The 20,862-nt window shown below is 33.8% G+C and overlaps 1 protein-coding gene across 5 annotated transcripts in view; it reads left to right on the top strand.

Annotated features, from left to right (window-relative positions):
• Tenm3 (teneurin transmembrane protein 3) overlaps nucleotides 1-20,862 on the top strand; it is a 2,471,519-nt gene that overhangs the window by 2,304,724 nt on the left and 145,933 nt on the right. For all 5 annotated transcript variants that reach the window (XM_048791931.1, XM_048791932.1, XM_048791930.1 and 2 more), the window contains exon 13: nucleotides 2,534-2,772. In XM_048791931.1, coding sequence (XP_048647888.1) covers nucleotides 2,534-2,772 — 239 coding nt within the window. The remainder of the gene's footprint in view (nucleotides 1-2,533; nucleotides 2,773-20,862) is intronic.

Below are 20,862 nucleotides of genomic sequence, written 5' to 3'. Positions count from 1 at the left end.
AAATCCTCTCCAGTGTCATTGAAGGAATAGTTGTGACTTTTGGCTGCTGATCTTCTTGCTTACTCTTCTTGTGTAATCCTAAAAAAGGGAGAATTTAAATCTGGGGGCTATCTGTAGCTCACAGGCCATATCCAGTCCTGTACCTATTTTTGTACTGCTTATGGGCCAAGAATTTTTTGAACATCTTTAAATAATTGACAACATGCAGAGAAAAAGAAGAATATTTCGTGACATAGTAAAATTCTATAAAATTGAATTTTTGGTGCCCATAAATATAGTTTTATTAAAGCAAAGCCATGTTCAATCATTTATGCATCATCTGCAGCTACAGAGTTTAGTGACGTGGCCAGAACAGCCCAAAATATTTACTTTTGGTCCTTTACAAAAGAAGTTTGCTGATGCCTGATAAATGATCAGGTTACTTCTCCGCCTGATAACAGCCTATCTTCTTTTCCACAGTAATGTCAAGTGTATGAGAGTACCAGTATCAAAATTGTAAACGTGGGAATTCATTTAGTACATACTGGTTTTTATGATGTTACATTTTGAACTGAGATTTAAAGTCTTCAAATTATAATATTTGGTCTTTTGGAATATAGATTCTAGTATGTTAATTTGAGCAGAATAACATGGTTACATTTGACGTAAGCTAAAAATAAAAGAAAATTAGCTAATAGCTAATGTTTATTGAGCACATATAGTGTGGTGGGTACTAATATAATACTGTCCATGTGTGACCTCATTTAATGCTGAGGAAAAGTCTGTAAAATCAGTGCTGTTATCATGCCCACTTCACAGATGATAAAATCAACACATGGGAAATTCAAGTAACTTATCAAATATCATCCAGCTAATTATAAGTGAAATCTGGGATTGAATAGTCTGGTTCCAGACATTATTATACTCTCAGCCACACTGAATGTGAATATGGCAGGAAATCTTAACAATGCTGCTTCCAATATACTATTTAATTCAGACTGTAAACTATTAGTTTTCTAGAGTAGTTTATAGGAAATTGGATTCACAATACAGTCATGAGTATAATTATAGAAGCTGTAATTTATCGTTAGCATCTTTTCTAATTTTGTGGTTGACATAGCTGTTTTAGGTGCATTAACTGGTTTACAACCCTGTAAAATAAAGAACTCATTAGCTCCATTTTACAGATGGAAAAACAATTGAGTCTTCCTATGACCACAAGAACTTAAAACCCATATCTTCTGATTTCTAATCTAGAATACATTCTACCATGCCTGTATTAGGCAAATGATCATGACTTTCATCTGGTCTGTGTACTAACTACACTAGTAGTCATTTAATAGTTTCCTGGAGACTGACAAATTCTGTTACTTAAATACCTGTTTAGCTTTTCCTCTAAGTGATAATATAAATGAAATCATAAGTTTGGTTTCTTTTTTATTCATCAAATACTTATGTAGGACTTAATATAGTCTAAATACTTTATAGTTCTTTACAATAATCATTAACTAAGCCTCAGAACAACTCTGTGAGGTGGATACAATTACTATCTTATTTAGCAGATTAAGAAACCAAATCAGAGGTAAAGAATTTGTCCAAAGACAGATAACCAGTAAGTAGTAAAGCATAATTTAAATTTGGTGGTGTGGCTTCCCAGTTCTAATACACAGTAAAATAAGTACATGAGTATTAAAATAAAATATATTTAGCTATGTACCCTGTTTAAAGAATCTTTATTCTGTCTTTACCTTTTTTTTTTTTTTTTCATGGTGCTAGGGATTGAATGTAGGGCCTCATGCATGCTAGGCAAATGCTGTATCATTGAGCCACATTAGGAAATTTGTCTACATGTGATTGAAAACCTTCTTCATATTTGTAGGTTTGGTTTTACAAAGTACTCTGTGATTCCCAGCCCCTAGCAGATTTACTTCCTGGTTACATTTGACATAAGCTAAAAATAAAATAGCTGACATCCCTTGAGAACTGACCAGCTAGCTGCCCGTGGCCAAGCTTGAAAGAACTCATTAGTAAGGTGCAGCCTGGGAGGAATATGTTTGTATGGACTTCCAGGAAATAAATTGGGGAGGAGCAACAGCACAGTCATGTGCACCTGTGTTTACATGAATAGTATTCTCATATAATAGTTAAGTACATATATAGCTATAACATAACAACACTGGTTTTCTTATGGGAATTATGAAGATGCTCTGAAGGCAGTCATCAAAAGAAATTCCCAAATGTCTGTGTTCAGGAAACGATATGAGTAGAATAACTTTGTAATCTCCCAAAATATCTACTCGAAGGAACAGTACTCATTTGTATGCAAAACCCTGTGTATACATTAAAAATCAGGCTCCTTCATTATTGTCATTTTTATGAGTTGGGGTTTTTGGTTAAAACATTTCCTTAATTTTTATTTTTTAAATTATATGAGGCAAACGGTAAAAAGAGAAAATGTGTGTGTGCAGAAGACAGGAGAACTAGTGCCTTGCTGTGTCTGTATCTTGTATCTTAACGTATTTGTGTCTTCTGATGATATTCTCCTTTTCCACAGGCATTTCCTATTCAAAACAGGAACAGGGACAACACCACTGTTCAGTACTGCAACCCCAGGATACACAATGGCATCTGGCTCTGTTTATTCACCGCCCACTCGGCCATTACCTCGAAACACCTTATCAAGAAGTGCTTTTAAATTCAAGAAATCTTCAAAGTACTGTAGCTGGAAATGTACTGCCCTGTGTGCTGTAGGGGTCTCAGTGCTCCTGGCAATACTTCTGTCATATTTTATAGGTAAGAGCAAGCTTTGAGAATTATTTTGTCTATAAATCAGGGCTTTATACTGTTGTGTTATTTTTTTTAATCAAGGATCATATTATGAGGTTATATAATCACTTTGTGGTTTAGCAAATTTTCAGCAGAGACAGGTAAATAGAAAAGTTGGTTTCATAGGTGATTCATTTCCATAAAGAGCAAGGTCTATTCTTAGACAAAAAACTATGGGGTACATATGTTATTGGCTTATTCCCCGTGAAGCATGGATAGGCCTATGACATTTCTTGCCCACAAAATAATTCATGCACTCACAGGAATGAACACTGTGCAGGAATCTTCTTCCATCTGTGCTCAATAGGGAGCTCTCCACTACTTGTGATATTACACATCTTTCAGCTAACTCGGCTATCTAAATGTAAAATTCATCACTCAGGACCATCATCTTGCACTCAGGAAAACTCTCCAGAGAACTGGGCATCTATAAAACAATGAATGGATTATATACTCACTCATATATGTGGATTTTTTCATCTTTCTGGATGTAGTATTGATCATGTTTTTCATTTAGTAACCCAAATGACTGATACAAGTTGTAAATATTCCTTACATTTAACTATTTCATCATCCGTTGCAGCATTTAAATACTAGAAATTGTATTTTTAAATTTCAGAAATCACGACATCATATTTTTATCTGTTTCTGAATATAGGCAAAGGTCTGCCACATTGAAATGCTAATGTTGTCCACTGAGATGAATCTCTGGCTGTGTTGTGTGGTTTATCCACCAAGAACAACAGCTGGTGATGCATCCTCAAATTTATAAAGAATAAGAGTCTCAAGGAGCTGTATAGAGAATAACATGATGCTTTTCCAGTGAACCAATGTCTACCAATAGCTACAATACTCCTTAGCTATAAATTAGATACCTTGAAAAGTGAGATAACCATTTAAGTCACTATGCTTAATGGAAAAACAGAATTGTAGAGCATGAAGGAACTTCAGAGATAATTGCATCAGGGGTGGCAGCTCTGTGACATGTTATGTACTATTATTGCCAATTCTTTGACCATGGAAGACATCACTAATGATTCAGAGCACTCTTTCCTATGGAACCTGGAGACATCCTCATTATCTTCATCAGAGTGCTTCATTCAGCATCTCAACAGCCTCTAACCCATCAATCAGAGATGAGAGAAAGATAAAACCTTTGTCATTTTTTAATCTAAGTTAACCTCCTTCTAGTCAAATGGTCAAACCAGACACAAAAGGGGTTGACACTCACCCAAGATCACACCCTACTGAAACAATACTATGCTACTTCACAACATAAATATGGAAATTCACAGCAACAAACATCAGCATTCAGAGGTGAACTTCTAGTTTTCAGTTAGAAAATATGAAAGCCATTAAGAGAAACTCCTCTAGTTAGCTATATAAATTATTTGTATCAGAAGTATGATCTACTAAAGAATTGTAAATTATTCTGAAATGTATGTGTTATATACTACCCATGTGTGCTTATAGGGGATTTCTTTTTTTTTTTTTTTTTTTTACTTTTAACATGAATCATGACAGACAGATAAATACTGTTGGGGCTGGGTTCCTGTCAGGTTGACTGACCCAGCATTCTTTCTGATAAGAAAGTATCTGTCTTTGTAGTTGTTAAATATTTTGAATACCAATTTAATAACATTTAATTTTATTTTTGTGGTGTGACTATCAGAAAAGTAGCATTTTAATGTGAGACTTTTGTCCCTGTTACTTGTGAGACTTGTATGCTTTTCAAGGATCCATTAGTGAATATAACTATTATTCTTCTAAGTAAAAATTCAACATTTTCCTTTTCTCTTTTTCTTTTAAAATTTTTTTAAAGATGGACACAATATCTTCATTTATTTTTTTATTTTTTATGTGGCTCTGAGGATCGAACCCAGTACCACACAAGGGCAAGGCAAAGCACTTTACTGCTGAGCTATAACCCCAGCCCCTCCTTTTCTTTTTTCAAATTGTCTGATTCTGCTGTTTAGTAGCCAGCATTCTACTGTATTCCTACTAGTACCATTATCATGAACTTTTCCTTTTATTTTTACCCACATGGAAACATGCAAATTATATAGTGAAAATACTCATGTCCTCTTTTCAGTTCAATAGTTAGTTATTGAACATTTGTTTTGATCTAATTATTGTGCTAGGAAGGAAGGAGATGCAATCCCAGTATTAGCAGAAAAAAATAATTATCAGAAAATTATCTCATAATTTTAACGCTTTAACTAACCACAAGTATAGAATTTTCATTGGCTTTCTTGTATTTAAATGATTAACATACTAACACAGTGATTCTTTTTTAAAATCAGGAAAAGAATTTTAAAGAATTTCATCATCAGTTATATGATAAATACATATGTGTGTACACACACACACTGGGGATGGAACCCAGGGCCTCACGTGTGCTATGCAAGAACTCTTCTACTGAGCTACATCCCAAGCCCTGTTAAATCTTTTTTGATTAAAGATGTTGCCTTTACCCTTGAAAAAAAAAAAGAATAGAATGCTTCCCTCAGGGAAGGTTATCCATGTCTATTAAGTGCACATATAAAGCAAAGAGGGAGAAAAGGGACACTTGCCCATCCAGCCAGATTGTCTGATAAATCCTAGGATCAATGGGGAGACCAATGTCATCATCAGATTGTCTTCACCACCTTTAACAGAGATGCAGCCATCCTGAACCTTTTTTTTTTCCATTCCCTCAGATGCCCCCTTCTCCTGCATTGACTGTCAATATAAAGCAAAAGCCTAAGGAATAAGTTTATATTGAAGCTTGAGGCATTTTTCCTATCCTAAAATTTTCTTTCTCACCTTCCAGTTCGATAATGACAAGTTATGAGAATGTAGCTGTAACTTGTCTCTTCTCTGAGGTGAAGTTATCTCAGGATGGACAAGGCAAATAGCTTCTGAAAGAGAGAAGAGAGGGAGGGAAATGGACAGACTTTGTTGTTTGTTTTTCTGTATTTTTATATTAGAGAACACAGAAAGATCAAAAAAAGTGGAAATTAATTGCAATTCCATAGTGCATAGGAAACCACTGTTAATTTTTTTATATATCCTTTCAGATGTTTTCCATGCATGTATACAGCTAGGGGTTCATATTTTATAGTGCATTTATAACAAGTTTTTCTGACTTATCATTCATCATATATCATCTGTGTAATTTTACTTAGTGACTTTTTTTTTCATTAACTAGTACCCCCAAATCCCATGACTATTTCTTTTATTCATATAACTATATATGTTTTGTGCATGCATGTGTGCTAATTTTATCAAATATTTATCAGTATAAATTCTTTGAAAGAAATTTGTTATGCCAAAGTTTAGGCATGCTTTAAATTTTACAAACCATGGCAAGGATATTTTCAGTTTACATAATCTCCTATCCTAGTAGTGGTTATAGTCCATATTATATATTTTATTACCAATATTTTTCATCTTTGCTAATCTCTTCAGGTGAAATGTTGCATTGTTGTTTTAGTTTATCACTAGTAGTGTTGAATATGTTTTATTTATTGGCCATTTATATTCCTTTTTGTGTGTGAATAGCTTAGTTGCCTCTATTTTGCTTTTGGAGTTTTCCTATATATATATTTGTGTGTGTGTGTGTGTGTGTGTGTACGTACCAGGGATTGAACACTGGGTGCTTAGCCACTGAACCACATTCCCAGCCATTTTTTAAATATATTTATTTTGAGACAGGTCTCACTAAGTTGCTCAGGGTCTCACTAAATTGTTGAGGTTGGCTTTGAACTTTCAATCCTCCTGCCTCAGCCTCCTGAGCCCCTGGGAGTACAGGTGTGCACCACTGTGCCCAGACTATATTCTTTTTTGATTTGCAAAAATGTTTATTTATTAAGCATATAAATCCTTTGTCATATACATTATATGTTTTTCTAAGTTATTATTAACAGTGGTCACAGTCATTTTTCCCTCTTCCATACATAATTTTTTCTTTACAATTTCTGTCTTTCATACCATACCTATAAAGTCCTAATTTAGTCTACATCATTTTTAAATACACGTAAATCTTATTCTAGTATCTCCATGGTTTTTTGAGGTCCAAGGCCTCATACATACATAGGGATATTAATCCCCAGCCTCTCGATAGGCTTTTTTAGTTAACATTTTTCCTGGGTACTCTGATAGACATTAGAAGTCCAAATTAGCTCTCCAATCTAGAAGCTGATAGTCAGGGATAAAAACATACTTGCAAACACACTTTGAATAGTACATGATTTCATAGCAGCTTGATAAGCAAAAGAAAAAAAGAACAAAAATATCTACCTTTGGCTGAAAATGTAGGGGAAGCCTTGATCCAGTAGCTGATGCTTGAACTGAAGCATGAAAATCAAAGAGGGCATTGGCCTGATGCTGGAAGGGCTATGACAGATCCATAAGGAGAGGTCGTCTGAGGAACAGCAACGGAGAAATGTGAACTATCCACAAAGGTGCTTATGAAGTGCTCGGCACCAAGTTTGAAGCTGTGTGTGAATTACCTCATCTTGTTTTCACAACCTAATGAGTTATCTCTGTTTAACAAATGGTGAATCCATTGCCTAGAGAGACACTGTGCCTAAACTCACACAGCAATAATGAAGGAAACGGAACTAGAAACTTATATAGTACCACATTGTACAAGAACTGCCTCCAAGAGATTTTTGAAGAATTGAAAACAGTAAAGAAATTGGTGAAATTTAAGCATTGAAGTGAGAAAGAATCACATTTATGTTTTTTAAGATTGCTCTAATGGCACTCGAAAATATGTAATTTGGTGAAAGAAGTTCAGACTTGTGCTTTTCACGCTTTAAGGTACCTGGAAAAACCTGGCAATCTTGTTAAGATGCATATTCTGATTCAGCAGATCTGAAGAGAGAACTGAGATACTTTACTTCCAAAAATTCCCCAGATAACATTCTTGTGGGCCTTAGAACACACTTTGAATAGTAAGGGTCTCAGCTAGTGCCAAGATATTCCATCTGATGATACAAATGGTGTTTCCACACTGTTTCATTAGCCACTAGACATATGTGGCTACTAAGCACCTGAAATTTGGCTTGTGAATTTGAGGAACTAAAGTTTGTGTTTAATTTTTAATTAATATAAGCTCAGATATCCACCTGTGCATTGAGGCTACTCTTTGCACTATACATTCTAGACAAACTCTTAGAAAGCCAGGTTTAAGTGTGAGGTCATGAGGCTCTGTTGGGATAAAGGAATAAGATGAATTGAGAAACCTTAGCTGATACATAATAGGACAGATATGTTGTAATTTTGTATATCCCAATTTAAAAAATCAAATGTACATATGGCATACTTCTTTTCAGCAGATACATTATGATTGTCTTTCGACTGCTAAGCTAAAAATTAAAATCCTGCTTTAATCTATTAACCTTTAAGTTGGTATGCCTTTGCACAATGAAAATTCCACTGATTCCTAACCATAATGTTATGTTCAATGATAATGATACAGACCAAAAAAAACCAAAACAAAACAAAACCAAAAAACTGTCCCACTTTTCTGCCCCCTAATGTATTCTTTCTTCTTTTTTTCTACTCTAAAATTATAAAATGTAAAAAAAAAAAATCAGCAATAACCAACAGTTTAAAAAAAAAAAAAACAAAAACTGTTGCCTGACTTTATTTCTGCTTCCATTCACAGTTATGCTGAGTTGGGGAGGAGGTCTTGATCACAGTGCTTTCCTCACAGAGACTCCCCCCCACCAGGTGGAAGATAACCTAAAATTTTACTAGAAAAAAAATGTGCAGAAATCATATCACAAAACATAAAGCATTATTAAATACAAATCAAAATAAATATCTGAATTATACCAGTTAAAACTGTGACCAATCACTCAAGTCAAACTTCCAAGAACACCATTATGGATATTTTACTTAATGAACATTTTCATAAACTGATAGGCAGTCTCTGAAAATTAAAAGTATTTCCTCTTGCATAAGAAAATATCAAGGATATTTGTGCATGTTTTTTAAATTTGAAGAACACTAAAGAAAACAAAAATCTTATCAGAATATATTATGCTAGCGGAGTGCTCAGTTTTTTGCACTTTTGACTGTTTTTTCCACCCAATACTTCAATTTACTGCAGAGTTTATTTTAGTGCAGTTTTATTGAGATAAAATTTACATACCTTATCTGTTCCTTCATTTAAAGTGTACAATTCTTTTTTTTTCTTTTTCTTTTTTTTCCCTTCCCCCTCACAACCTCTTATATGTAATTTTGTATAACAATGAGGGTCTCCTTCCATTTCCATGGAATTTCCCTTTTCTCTAAAAAAAAAAAAAAAAAAAAAAAAAAACAAGGGAAAGAATTTAATTACAACAGATGGGGTAGAGAGAGAAAAGATGGGAGGGGAGGGGAGGGGGATAGTAGAGGATAGGAAAGGTAGCAGAATACAACAGTTACTAATATGGCATTATGTAAAAATGTGAATGTGTAATCGAAGTGATTCTGCAATCTGTATTTGGGGTAAAAATGGGAGTTCATAACCCACTTGAATCGAAAGTATGAAATATGATATGTCAAGAGTTCTGTAATGTTTTGAATAACCAATAAAAAAAATAAGCATGACATAAAACTTCCACAAAGTATGGGAAGTTAAAGAGCTTTGGAGATCTTGAACTATAATCTTATGACAAAATTTCAACATCAGCACCAAAACAACATTGAGTAAGACAGTTAGATTCAATCACTACCATGATCCCTATTTGAAGAAAATACTACACATTTTGGTATAGTTTCTGCCACTATTTTATTTTATTTTTTATTTTTTTATCTTTTTTTTATTAGTTACACATGACAGTACAATGATCTTGACATATCATACATTTGAATCAAATGAGGTATAATTTCTTATTTTTCTGAGTGTACAGGTTGCAGAATCACATTGATTATACAGTCACTTATATACATACAGCAATACTAGTGTCTATTTTATTCTGCTGCCCTTCCTATCCTCCCTTCCCCCCCTCCCCTCCCATCACTTCTCTCTAACCAATCTAATGTGACACACTTCTTTTTTTTTCCCCCCTCACATCATCATACATGTATTCTGTATAATGATGAGGGTCTCCTTCCATCTTCCGTCTGCCACTATTTTAGATGAAGAAAAACTAGAGAAAGAAATTCAGAATAGGTTTTCTTTCTTATGCCCATTGAATTTGGAAGGCAATTTCATAATTAAAGAAGTTCTTATTTCATTGAATAAAAATTTCAAACTATATTGTAAAAAAAATAATAAAGTGTACAATTCAGTGGTGGTTAGTATATTCACAAAGTTTTGCAAATATTGCAGTCAATTTTAGAATATTTCCATCACCTCCCAAAAAAGCAATCCTGTATTTTTTGTTATTTCCCATTTCTAACACTCTAGTGGCTTTCCCCCCTCCTACAAAAATCCTTTCATGTAAATCTGAATTTTTTTTAAGGAAACGGTTTGTTAAGTTACTTCCCAATAACTAGAAATAACTCAGCATTGTTTTTCTTGTGAGCTCCTGATACATGCTGCTAACCAAAGAACTACTCAGATTTTCAATATTCCTTTTCATTTAAAAGATATATATGTAGTTATTTATTTTTTTGAACAGCTGCTACCAACTGATTCCTAAAATAGATATTGTCATATGTCTGCTAAAAAGGCTGTTTAACAACATAAGCACTCCCTAGATCTATCAAAACATAAACTGTCGAATCCAGGTTCATTGCAGTTATGATTCCTTAGCTTTTATCTGTGCTACTTCTGTGTCTATTTGCATTTTATGAACATTTTTACCTCTCTGTGTACCTTGAAATTGATTATGGTACTAGCTGTATATATGCAACTCAGGGTCAGAAGGAAAAATATGCCAGCCCTTTATGTTTCATGAAAAATCAACCATTTAAATTATATGGCAAAATAAAACATATTGTGACATTCTTTTTTTTCTTTTTGGACATGTCTTTGTGATAAAAGTGCTGTTTTATTAGGTTATAGAACATAGCCAAGCAATGAATTACATACCATTTTTCACTATAGTTTCTTCCCTTAACTCTTAGGTGCATTATATTAGAAAATGGATTTTATCTGAGATGGAATGGTAGCATTGTAATACTAATGTGGTTTCATCACATTGTAGGAAAAATATGTTACTTATATTTCAGAGGATGGGAAATTATAAACCTAATGATACATGGAAATATTGATACATGGATTCCTAAAATTTTGGAATCCATGTATCGATATTTTATGTTTGTGTATGTGAATTTAAGGCTATATTTAAATCTGATTAAATGGTGAATGAAGGTTTAGAATCAAACAGCTTACCTCTAGAAGAGGAGGAAAATAATAATTTGATAAGGCATTCGGTTGTAGCACTCAAAGAATACAAAAAGGAGAAAACCTAGTAAAAACCTACTTCTAGTTGCATTTATTTTCTTTATTAAGAATAGCACTTTGTAGGGATGAATTCTGCCTTTATATTTATATACTCCTTTAAGCAACACTAAAAATTTTGGCTATCTTGACATGTTTGCACTGTCCAGACTGTTAGTATGAACTCTCTTAATTTGTTGAAAATATTACTTTTGTAAGTCTAATATATCATCTAAAAACCTAGAAAAGACTCAGAGATTGCTTTAAAATTCAGTTCGTTCAGCAGTTGACTTTGTATATCATATCAGTGTCTTCTGAATTGAGCCTAAAGTGGGAAGAAACTAATATTTGTACTCAATCTTTTGGCTTCATAAATTTTTGCTGCTTTTTATTAGCAAAGGAAAAGATATTCAGTTTGAGCCTACCCTATTGTTTATTAGTATACATAAAAAATCATACACTAAATTTAAGAAATTATACAAGTATGCTCCTTTTCCCATTAAAAACAATTAATTTTAGTCTTAGCTTGGTCAGTTAAAGTAAATAATATGTGAAAAATGCTACATTTAAACAGACTGTTTTTAAATTTAAATATAGGGATTTTCGTGACTTGAAAAATAGTCAAAAGATAGTAACAATAAGAAATACCTTTATTTTAGTTCAACTCCAGTTCATTCTAGACATAAATATCTTGTCTGTGAAACACAGTTATGTTTTCTCTGTTTTAGGCTATCATTTTTGCAGAATGTAGCATCGTCTCCTGACTAATGACAAGTGGAAAGCATAATACAATATTTACCATTTCAGTGCTACATGGCATAAATATTTAATTGGTGTTGCATATGTCATTTGCTTCTACATTAGTGGTACTGAAAGCAGTGTGTTCAGAGAGAAATATCTATATAGAGAATAGTTGAAAGAAAAGTAGCTAGCAAATATAAGGTTAAAAAAAAGACTTGATAGATTGCTAGGAATTTTGAATGAATTTAGCATAAAATCTTTAAGCTATATTGACTCCATATTCACTCAAAGGTCTCATCCTAATACTATGAGAGATCAAATAAAATTCACATATTTATTTGTTTGAATTTTTACTGTTCTTACACCATTTTAAAATGTATATTGTAGATTTGCCTGACCTTCTTCCTCAAGAGTATGATTCCATAGTTTCTTCTTTAGTGTCTTTAGTATAATCAACCCTTATCAAAGAGGGAAGTGACCATTTTTTCATCCATCCATCATTCATGCTTTGAGTACTTACATTTATTGAGTCACCACTATGGGTCAGACACTATGATAGAGATAATAGTGAACAAGATAATATAGTCCTTGCTCTCTTAGAAATTATAATCTTTTGGAAAAAAGAAACACTGAGCAATTAATTACAATCATGGAGACTACTTACAAAGGGGAATGTAGGAAATTAGAATAAAGAAAAGGCAACTTATTGAGTCTAGGCATTAGAGAAATGTTTTCCTAAGACCTAAATAGTAACTAGGGTTATGCATTTTGACAAATGCTGACATAGGAACAAATTTTAAATCTTACCACATAAACCAAAATGTCACCCCCCCAAAATATCAATTTTTCGAAATGTTGAAACCAATATATTGTGATATAAAAAGAGACAAATATCGTATGTGTCTTAGGAAAATAATGAAGATATTCATCAATTTTCTTTGGAAAATTAGCTAGAACTCTTTGTTATAATTATCTAGAAATGGAAAGAAATACTACTTTGGAAATTTGGGATAACTAAATCTAAAATTGCCACAAAATTTGTAGTCTGTGTTCCTTTCTTGGAATTTCAGATAACATACATACATACTTTAAGAATTTTATTTATAAAGTACAGAAAATTATTTTTAAAAGTGTTAAAGGAAAAGTTTTTTAAACTTCTTTTCAAACTTTCATGAGTACTGTAGTAATCTGTTTTGATGAAAAAAAATTTTTAAATGTGTGTGTATGTCTAGTATTTCAAAAGCCATTTGGAGGTAAAGGTCAATTCTACATTTGATCACCAAAGAGGTCATCATAGCCATTTCCATTACTGAGTTGGACCTAAAAGTGGAAAGAGTATTACTTTGAGACCCTCCCATTGTGCATTTTAAGGGTATATTATACAGTAGATCTAAGAGAAATTATATTTTTAGCTAGACCTATTTCTGCATAATACTAAGATTATTTATTTTATTTTTTGAGGTGCTAGGGATCAAACCCAGGGCCTCATACATACCAGGAAATTGCTCTATTACTGAGCCACATCCCTAGCCCCAATACCAACGTGTTTTCTGAAAAAATGTTAGGTGTTCCTAATGTTAAGAGCTTCCAGTATTTACCTGTTAGATTTCATAATGGCATCTTATTCTGGTTTCTAAAGGGGAAACTAATGCTCCTCCCAGTGTGGCTTTCTCAGTGAACCTGGCATGATGTTGGCTGACTGTGTCCTGGGATTTTCTTTTCACCCTGACCCTTCAGGTTTAGGCTGATGCTTTCTGCTTCTTCCTTCACTGGGGAGTGTTTCCCCTGCTTTATCACTTTGAATAAACCTCCTCTGCCCCTGAGGGGAGAAAGCCTTGCACATATTATTCATTTCCAGGGTAGGAAGAGATGACCAACTACATGGATGATCCATATATGTAATTTCTGTCATTTTGCACCTTTCAGATTTTTGTTTTTTTCATGTGCATCTTCTTTTAATTATTTCTGATAGCAAAGTACATTTTTTTCATTTTTTAAAATTTTAAATATATTTTTAGTTGTAGATGGACACAATACCTTTATCTTATTTATTTACTTTTATGTGGTGCTGAGGATTGAACCCAGAGCCTCATGCATGCTAAGCAAGTACTCTACCACTGAGCTATAAACCCAGCCCTGGCAGTCAATTTAATTCCATAAAACTTAAGTGTTATCAAATCTCTCTTACATACTGAGTTCACAAAGATGAGTAAGACATAATCTTTACTACAATGATCTCACAATCTCATATGACAAAATATAATGTCAAATTTTCATATTCCATTGCCATATATTTTTAGACTGCTATTTATAAGTACCAACTCTCAAAGCATCAAAATATGAGTATGTATCCCATCTCTGTCATTTGCTCTGTAATTTTGAGCAGAGTACTTCCATAAATTGAGTTTTCTTACCAATATAGTCAGGTTTAATAATAGTACAGCTTTTGGGAATGTTTAACAAAATAATCAATGGGCCTTGTAAAATATAAGTGTTGAGTTAATTTTAGCTGCTGTCATTATTTCTTATAACAACAAGTAGACAAATATTATATCATCCACAGTTTTTAAAAAGAAATATCTTAGACCCAGGGAATCAGTGACTTATTCATTCTTAAAGCCAGTAAATATTTATAAGGGAGACTATAATCCAAGCCTCCTTATTTTGAGTACAGAATTTTCCTCCACTGTACTGTGGGACATTTTTTTCTCCTAAGATTTAAGAATTTACAAATGTTACATAGACAGAATAATAATGTTGAGTGACAAAATGGGAAATTTATTCAGTTTTGAGTTCTCATCCTGTTGATTTGATTATTTTATGAGCAAGGGCTCAGTAGATTTTATAATGTTTCTGACACCTGTCTTTAACATTTCTTTCATGAATAAAAAGAAATTTTACTGCAAAAGTTTATGTCCAGAATTTAGTAACTTTTTTTTACATTTTACTCCATTAATTTTTATTGTTGCCTTCTATTTGTACCAAAAGGTGCCAATTTTTTAAGATAGTGCTTAAAAAAATGAATTAAATAAAAAAATGATAGTGCTTAAAAATGAATTAAATATACAAATGAAAATATTTAGAAAATAACTCAGAAGGCTCACAATTATTTCATAAAGGAGATAGCACATTTTTTAAAAAGTGTTAAAAGTCACTGCTGAGAGGATTGAAAATACTGTAGGTCTTTGCCTTTGAGTCTTGTAAATTTTATTCTGGATCCTTAATCTTTTCATTAACTACATTTCCAGTTGGTTTTTGTTCATTCTTGCAGTGCTTCAGATGGAACCCAGGGTCCTGCACATGCTAGGCAAGTGTTCTACCACTGAGCTGCACCCCTGGCCCCACTTTCAGTTTTAACGAGCTAACAACATGATGTAGTTACTGAGCCTCTGTGAGTTACACAGAATTTGTGTATACAACCTACCAAATTATTTCAGCCATCTCAAATAATCACAAATCTTATCATAATGTTTCTAATTATAGAGTCAAGATATATTTAGATGCTTTTTGCTTCTTCAGAGAAATTCTTTATGATCTTAGAAAAGAATCACACATAGAGAAGCAATACATGTTTAAAGTGGGAAAGTGGGCCATTTATTTTTAGGTAAGGAGAGTGAGACCACCAAATACAGAAGCAAGCTGGCACTGTGAGCAAGACTCCCCAGGATCAGAGACTGCAGTTTGCTCTATATTTTGCTTTGAAATACATTGCCACAGATGCTTCACAAGTACTCATTTAAGAATAGTTAAGATAATGATTAAGGAAAAGTGATCTCAGTTGAACCAGGAGCTGCTAGAATGCTGGCTTTTCCCACCTGCATGAAGGATGAAAAGACACAGTCAAGGGAAGCTGATATGATCTGTCAGCATTCCCATTGCCTACCAGGTGCTGAAGGAATCTGGAAGTGATGGATTCCATAGCACTCTGCTTCTCACGTGCAGTAGAACTCAATGAGGTGTTTTGTTGAACAAATGGTGAACAACAAACCACGTTAGCTGCCTGTGCCTAGAGTCCTGAAGGGTCATTGATTTTGTTTAAAGTTAGCCCAGCACTTTCTGGTTTGCCATTGTGGCTGTATCCAGTAATATTTTGGACTTATATTCAATGTGTGATTGAAGAGGGCACCTGTGAAATAAGAAGACTATGACCCTAAAAAAATAAAGTTTCCACTTGAAAACCATATATACACACAGTGCACACACACATGCATGTGAGCATATACACACTCACAAATAACTACATCTCTCTCAAAGTTGACCCTTTGGAGAACTGGACTATTAGGAAGGGGCTGGTTTTCTTGATTTTGCCATATTTTAATATACCAACATTCCTCTAAGAGTCTTTATGTTTTAAGAGTTATATCTTTTAATAATGGTGATTAAAATCTTCAACATTTTAACCCTAAATTTTCAAAAAACTGTGATTTTCAGGTCCTGTGTTCTGTTACCATTTTTAAAAGTCAAATTGAGCCCAAAACAAAATTTTTATGCTAGTTAAGTCGCTGATATACATAAACATTTGTTACATAAAAGTAGTATGTAGTTCTTAAAGTTACTGAGGAAGAAAGAAACCCAGATGAAAATTGAGTCAGTACAGCGAGGCTTTGAATAATGAGCTAGAGCCATGGGGTTTCAATGGCAAAGCTGCTAATAACTATCACTAATGAGTCCTCTGTTACATACATTTCATGATAACAGCAAACTCAGTATTTTCACAATGAGGGAATACTATACAAATCATGTAAATTATTTCATTCTGTATTTTTAATACTCTTGAAATAGGCTCTTATACCATATTATTTAATGTTACCATATTATTTAATGTTGACAACTGTTACCTCAAAGATTCTCTAGCTTAATAATGACTGTCCCCTTTGGGCAGGTGTTTGCTATGGTTAACATGCTGTTCTTTCCATTAGATTAGAAAATGAATGCTTCTTTCAGTCAGCAAACAGACCCCAGAAACAAGAGAAAACTAATGAAACATTAGGAAAATAGTCTGCCTTAGAAATCCTAACTTAATTCCCTTGGTGACAGAAACAACAGCTTGATTTTCGTCAGCCTCTGTCAGCTCCAGCATTGGCTATCAGTGGGTGGCTGGGAATATCATTTCCTGCGCAGCCTCCATTGGTGTCTTATACTGCATCTGCATGTTTAAGAAAGAAAAAAACATAAGGAATTTCAAAGGCAGAATTACTAAATATTATCATTTCTAAAAGAACATGAGTCAAATATGGTAGAAACAAACCTACAAGTTAAATTGTTGTTTATTCTTATCAAGTCATCTTGATAATGAATTTGCTTCCATTAATGACAAATTTTAAAAAAAATGGATGGAAAGGAAAAGCCACATAGAAATGTGAAATAATGGAAGCCATACTTTACCCTCGTTCACTCCCGGCCCTCAGATCTGTTCATTCATAAAGCCTGTGACTTCAGAACATTATAATTCTCAGAGGAACTTGCTACATCAAGGGCTAGTTCCTTTGAATATCAAAATATCCTCTAGGAATAATTCCCTTTCTCTTAATGACAACTAAAGTATATATTAATATGAAAGCTTTCAAAAGAAATATTGATTTTAAAATAACCATATTTGGGTCAGCAGGTATAGACTGTTGAAATACTATTAGTCTTAAAAGTTAATAACAAATAATAATGGATTAGAATGCCAAAATATTGCCTAACACATTCCGTCAACATGTATATAAACACAGCAGGAAATCCAAAACAAAAGCTAATTTATGGAAAACTATGTATTCCTAATGACAGTTTAGACCAGTAGGGGTCCGAGTTACAAACTGCAATCTTACAGGAGATGCTTTCATTTTACATAGAAAACTTGGTTGTACTCTGGAAGCATGTATCAAATCAAATCATTGCCCTATATTTAAGATTATTTTTCTTATTTTTTTAATAATCTGTTCATTCTACATGTGCATCATGAATGTTTACATATTCATGAAATTGAAATGAAAAAATGTTTTCAAAACACAGGGACACCCAAGGCATCATCTGTATAAAATGATAATTTGACCCAATGCAATGTAGTTTTAAAAATAAAAACAAAGGAATAATACTGGTATTCTAATATGTTGATACCTTATTGATGCCAATTTTTTTTCAGTGCTTAATGATTTAACTTAATGTCTATATTTTAAAATATCTTGACAGATTGTAGGATGCAAATCAGGAAGAGACCTTAGAGATCATCTAATGCAGACCTTTCAGATGTTTATATAATTAAGAGATCTAAGCCGTAAAGAGACCCAGTAACTTGCTTAAGTTTCACAACTAGCTAGAGTCAGAACTGACACTGGGATGCAAGTGTCTTTAAAACAAAGTCTCCAAAAGATACCACAAACAATCTGTGTTGAAAAGAATGCCCCTAGCTTATCAAAGCTCAGATCCTGTTTTCATTTGTCCTGCAATTTCCATTAAGAGGTTCTTAATGAATCTTTCTCAGAAAGATTGTTTGGGGGAAAGTATTCCCTGATGGATACAAGGTAAATTACAAGAAAGGGTAACTCTAGACCTTTGCTTGCTTTAGGAGGACTTTCAAGGTTTTGGAGGCTAAACAAAATTGAATTACAGGTATTTTCTGAATGATATTTTTAAAGTCAGTTTTTCTTACCAGACTCTGATTTCTATATTCTCTCCTCCTTTTTATTTTTGTGAGAATGTTTGCTGGATCTTGTAAAATTAAACAGCATTTAGGCAATAATGGCAGGCCTGCTAAGAACTGTGCTCTGTATTGCCAAAACCTCAGAGTACACTCTTCAGGGTTCTGGTGGTGTTAGCTGCATTCAGGTTCCTGATGGCAAGGGTGCTTACTTCTGTGTTCCCTTCATAACATCCCCTGTAATTTACTCCAAGGTTCTGGCAGATTGCTGGACTCTATCACCAGCTGTCACACCCCTCCTTCCCATCCATATTTGGCAGGATCTGAGAACTCAAGGATGCCAGTAGAAATAATAGTAGCTGTGGAAACAACTTCAGTGGCATGGTCCCCAGAGACAAGATCAAAATTTGGCACCTTTTCTCTCAACATGAAACTAAAAATGGCACTGAATTTGCTACTTGGTGGTATATAATTTTCTTTAATTACACATTTTAGGTTTCAAGTTTTCCACATGCTGGCTTTGAAGTGTCAAACCAACATACTCTGGTTAAAAACAATGGCATGCCCCCTTTTTATTTGGAGGTAAAAGAACTATAATGCCATGGGTTCTGTTCATCTCCATCAGCTTTGAACACTAAAAGGAATGCATGCTGTAATTTCTTGCTTTTGAATGGTCTTTGAAACTGAAAGAAAATTCCTTCAAAAAGATTTACTGACAGATCTTAACTAACATATTGTCTCAAAATTATTTCATGAGTTTTTTTTCCCTTAAAATTTACTGGAAAAACCTACAGGGGAAAAATCTAAGAGATTATATGATAAATACTTTTTAACTACATAAGAAATATTTTAATTTTCAACATCTTAAAATTGGTTACAGTTTACAAATAACATAACCAAACCACCAAGATGATAAGAGTATTGACAATAAATAGGTTTTCATAGTTATCAATGGCTTAACAGCCAGGTGAGTAAGTCACTTCTAGGATTGATATTATTGTATTTTTTTATTTGTGACTTGGGTGGTGGCATGAACAGTACTGCCCCTTAATTTTGTGGATGACAAATGTCAAATGTTATAAAAATGTTATTTAAAAGGGTTTTGGACTGACTGGAAATCGTCTTGGAAATCTATGTTCTTCTGCCCTGAGAAAGAAGGATGAATTATGTTAGGTGCCATCCAAGGTCCTTCTGACTATTGCCAGTTTTAAGATCGTCTGTTAGTCACTCCTAATTCACAGGAACCAATTCAGCTACAGAGACCTGGGATTCCAAGATCAACTCTAGGGGAAACATTGAAAACTCAGAAGTACTTTTCCTTTAACTATTTTCTCTCATTTTTTCATAGCTGAAATTCTACATACTGCCTTTTCCCTACCCTCATTCTTTGCCATTCCATCAAAGTACCTTTACCCCCTGGGTGCAAAGATCTATTCCTACTTCTCTTACAATTCTGACTCCTCAAACCCCAGCAAGTAAAAAGATAAAAATGAAAACCTTTAAGTTAAAAAAAAAATCCAACTACTATAGCAGCACAGAATAGTTATCAGTTCTGGGGAGACTTCGTAATGAAATAAGGTGCTGGTGAGATTTTCTTAGATAGAGGATGGGGTTGAAACATCCCAGAAACCAGGAACTGAGGGATCAAAGGCACAGAAGCAGGAAGATCAGGGGGCAATGTTTAAGGCTAGACGGGCAGATAAGGTTAGCTGAGGGGTCTGAAAGAGGAGATAGCTGGAGAGGCATTAATGGCTACCTGTGAGGAGAAAGAACATCATTAGATGATCAGAGACACCCTTTGAGAAGATAACTGGCAACCATGGGTAGAGTGGACTGAAAAAGGGACAGGAAAACTGATCAGAAGTAATGAGAGTCTCTCCCACCCTCATTCTCCAGAAAGTACCTAAAACTAAAGACTAGGAGGTAACATTGTAAGAGTGCTATTAAGACATAAGGAGGGAAATACTAAAAGAACCAGCCCAAAAAACCAAGGAATGATTTTGTCTAAGGAGCAAGGAAGTTAGATGAGCCTGTAGTTTTGCATAACAAGCTTTGTAAAACTGCCTGAATATGTAACTTGAAGAAAATAAAAACTAAAAAAAAAAAAATTAAGGGCCTAAAATAGGGGACTGGTACTGAAAACAAGGCAAGGACAATGAGAGAGGTCAGTGGACCCAGCAACAAGACTGGATGGGAAGATGAGAAAGGAAGACACATTAAATCAGAGTTTACCTGTAGGTGACCAGGAACTATTTATTGAGTAGTGCTTCAAACCTAAGGGCTTTAAATACACTGACTTTAATTAGCTTTATAACAAATCTATAAAATA

Source organism: Marmota marmota, unplaced genomic scaffold (assembly GCF_001458135.2).
Source record: "Marmota marmota marmota unplaced genomic scaffold, marMar, whole genome shotgun sequence".
Lineage (NCBI taxonomy): Eukaryota > Metazoa > Chordata > Mammalia > Rodentia > Sciuridae > Marmota > Marmota marmota.
Note: the sequence above shows the minus strand (reverse complement) of the source record. Positions and strands in the feature narration are given on the sequence as shown.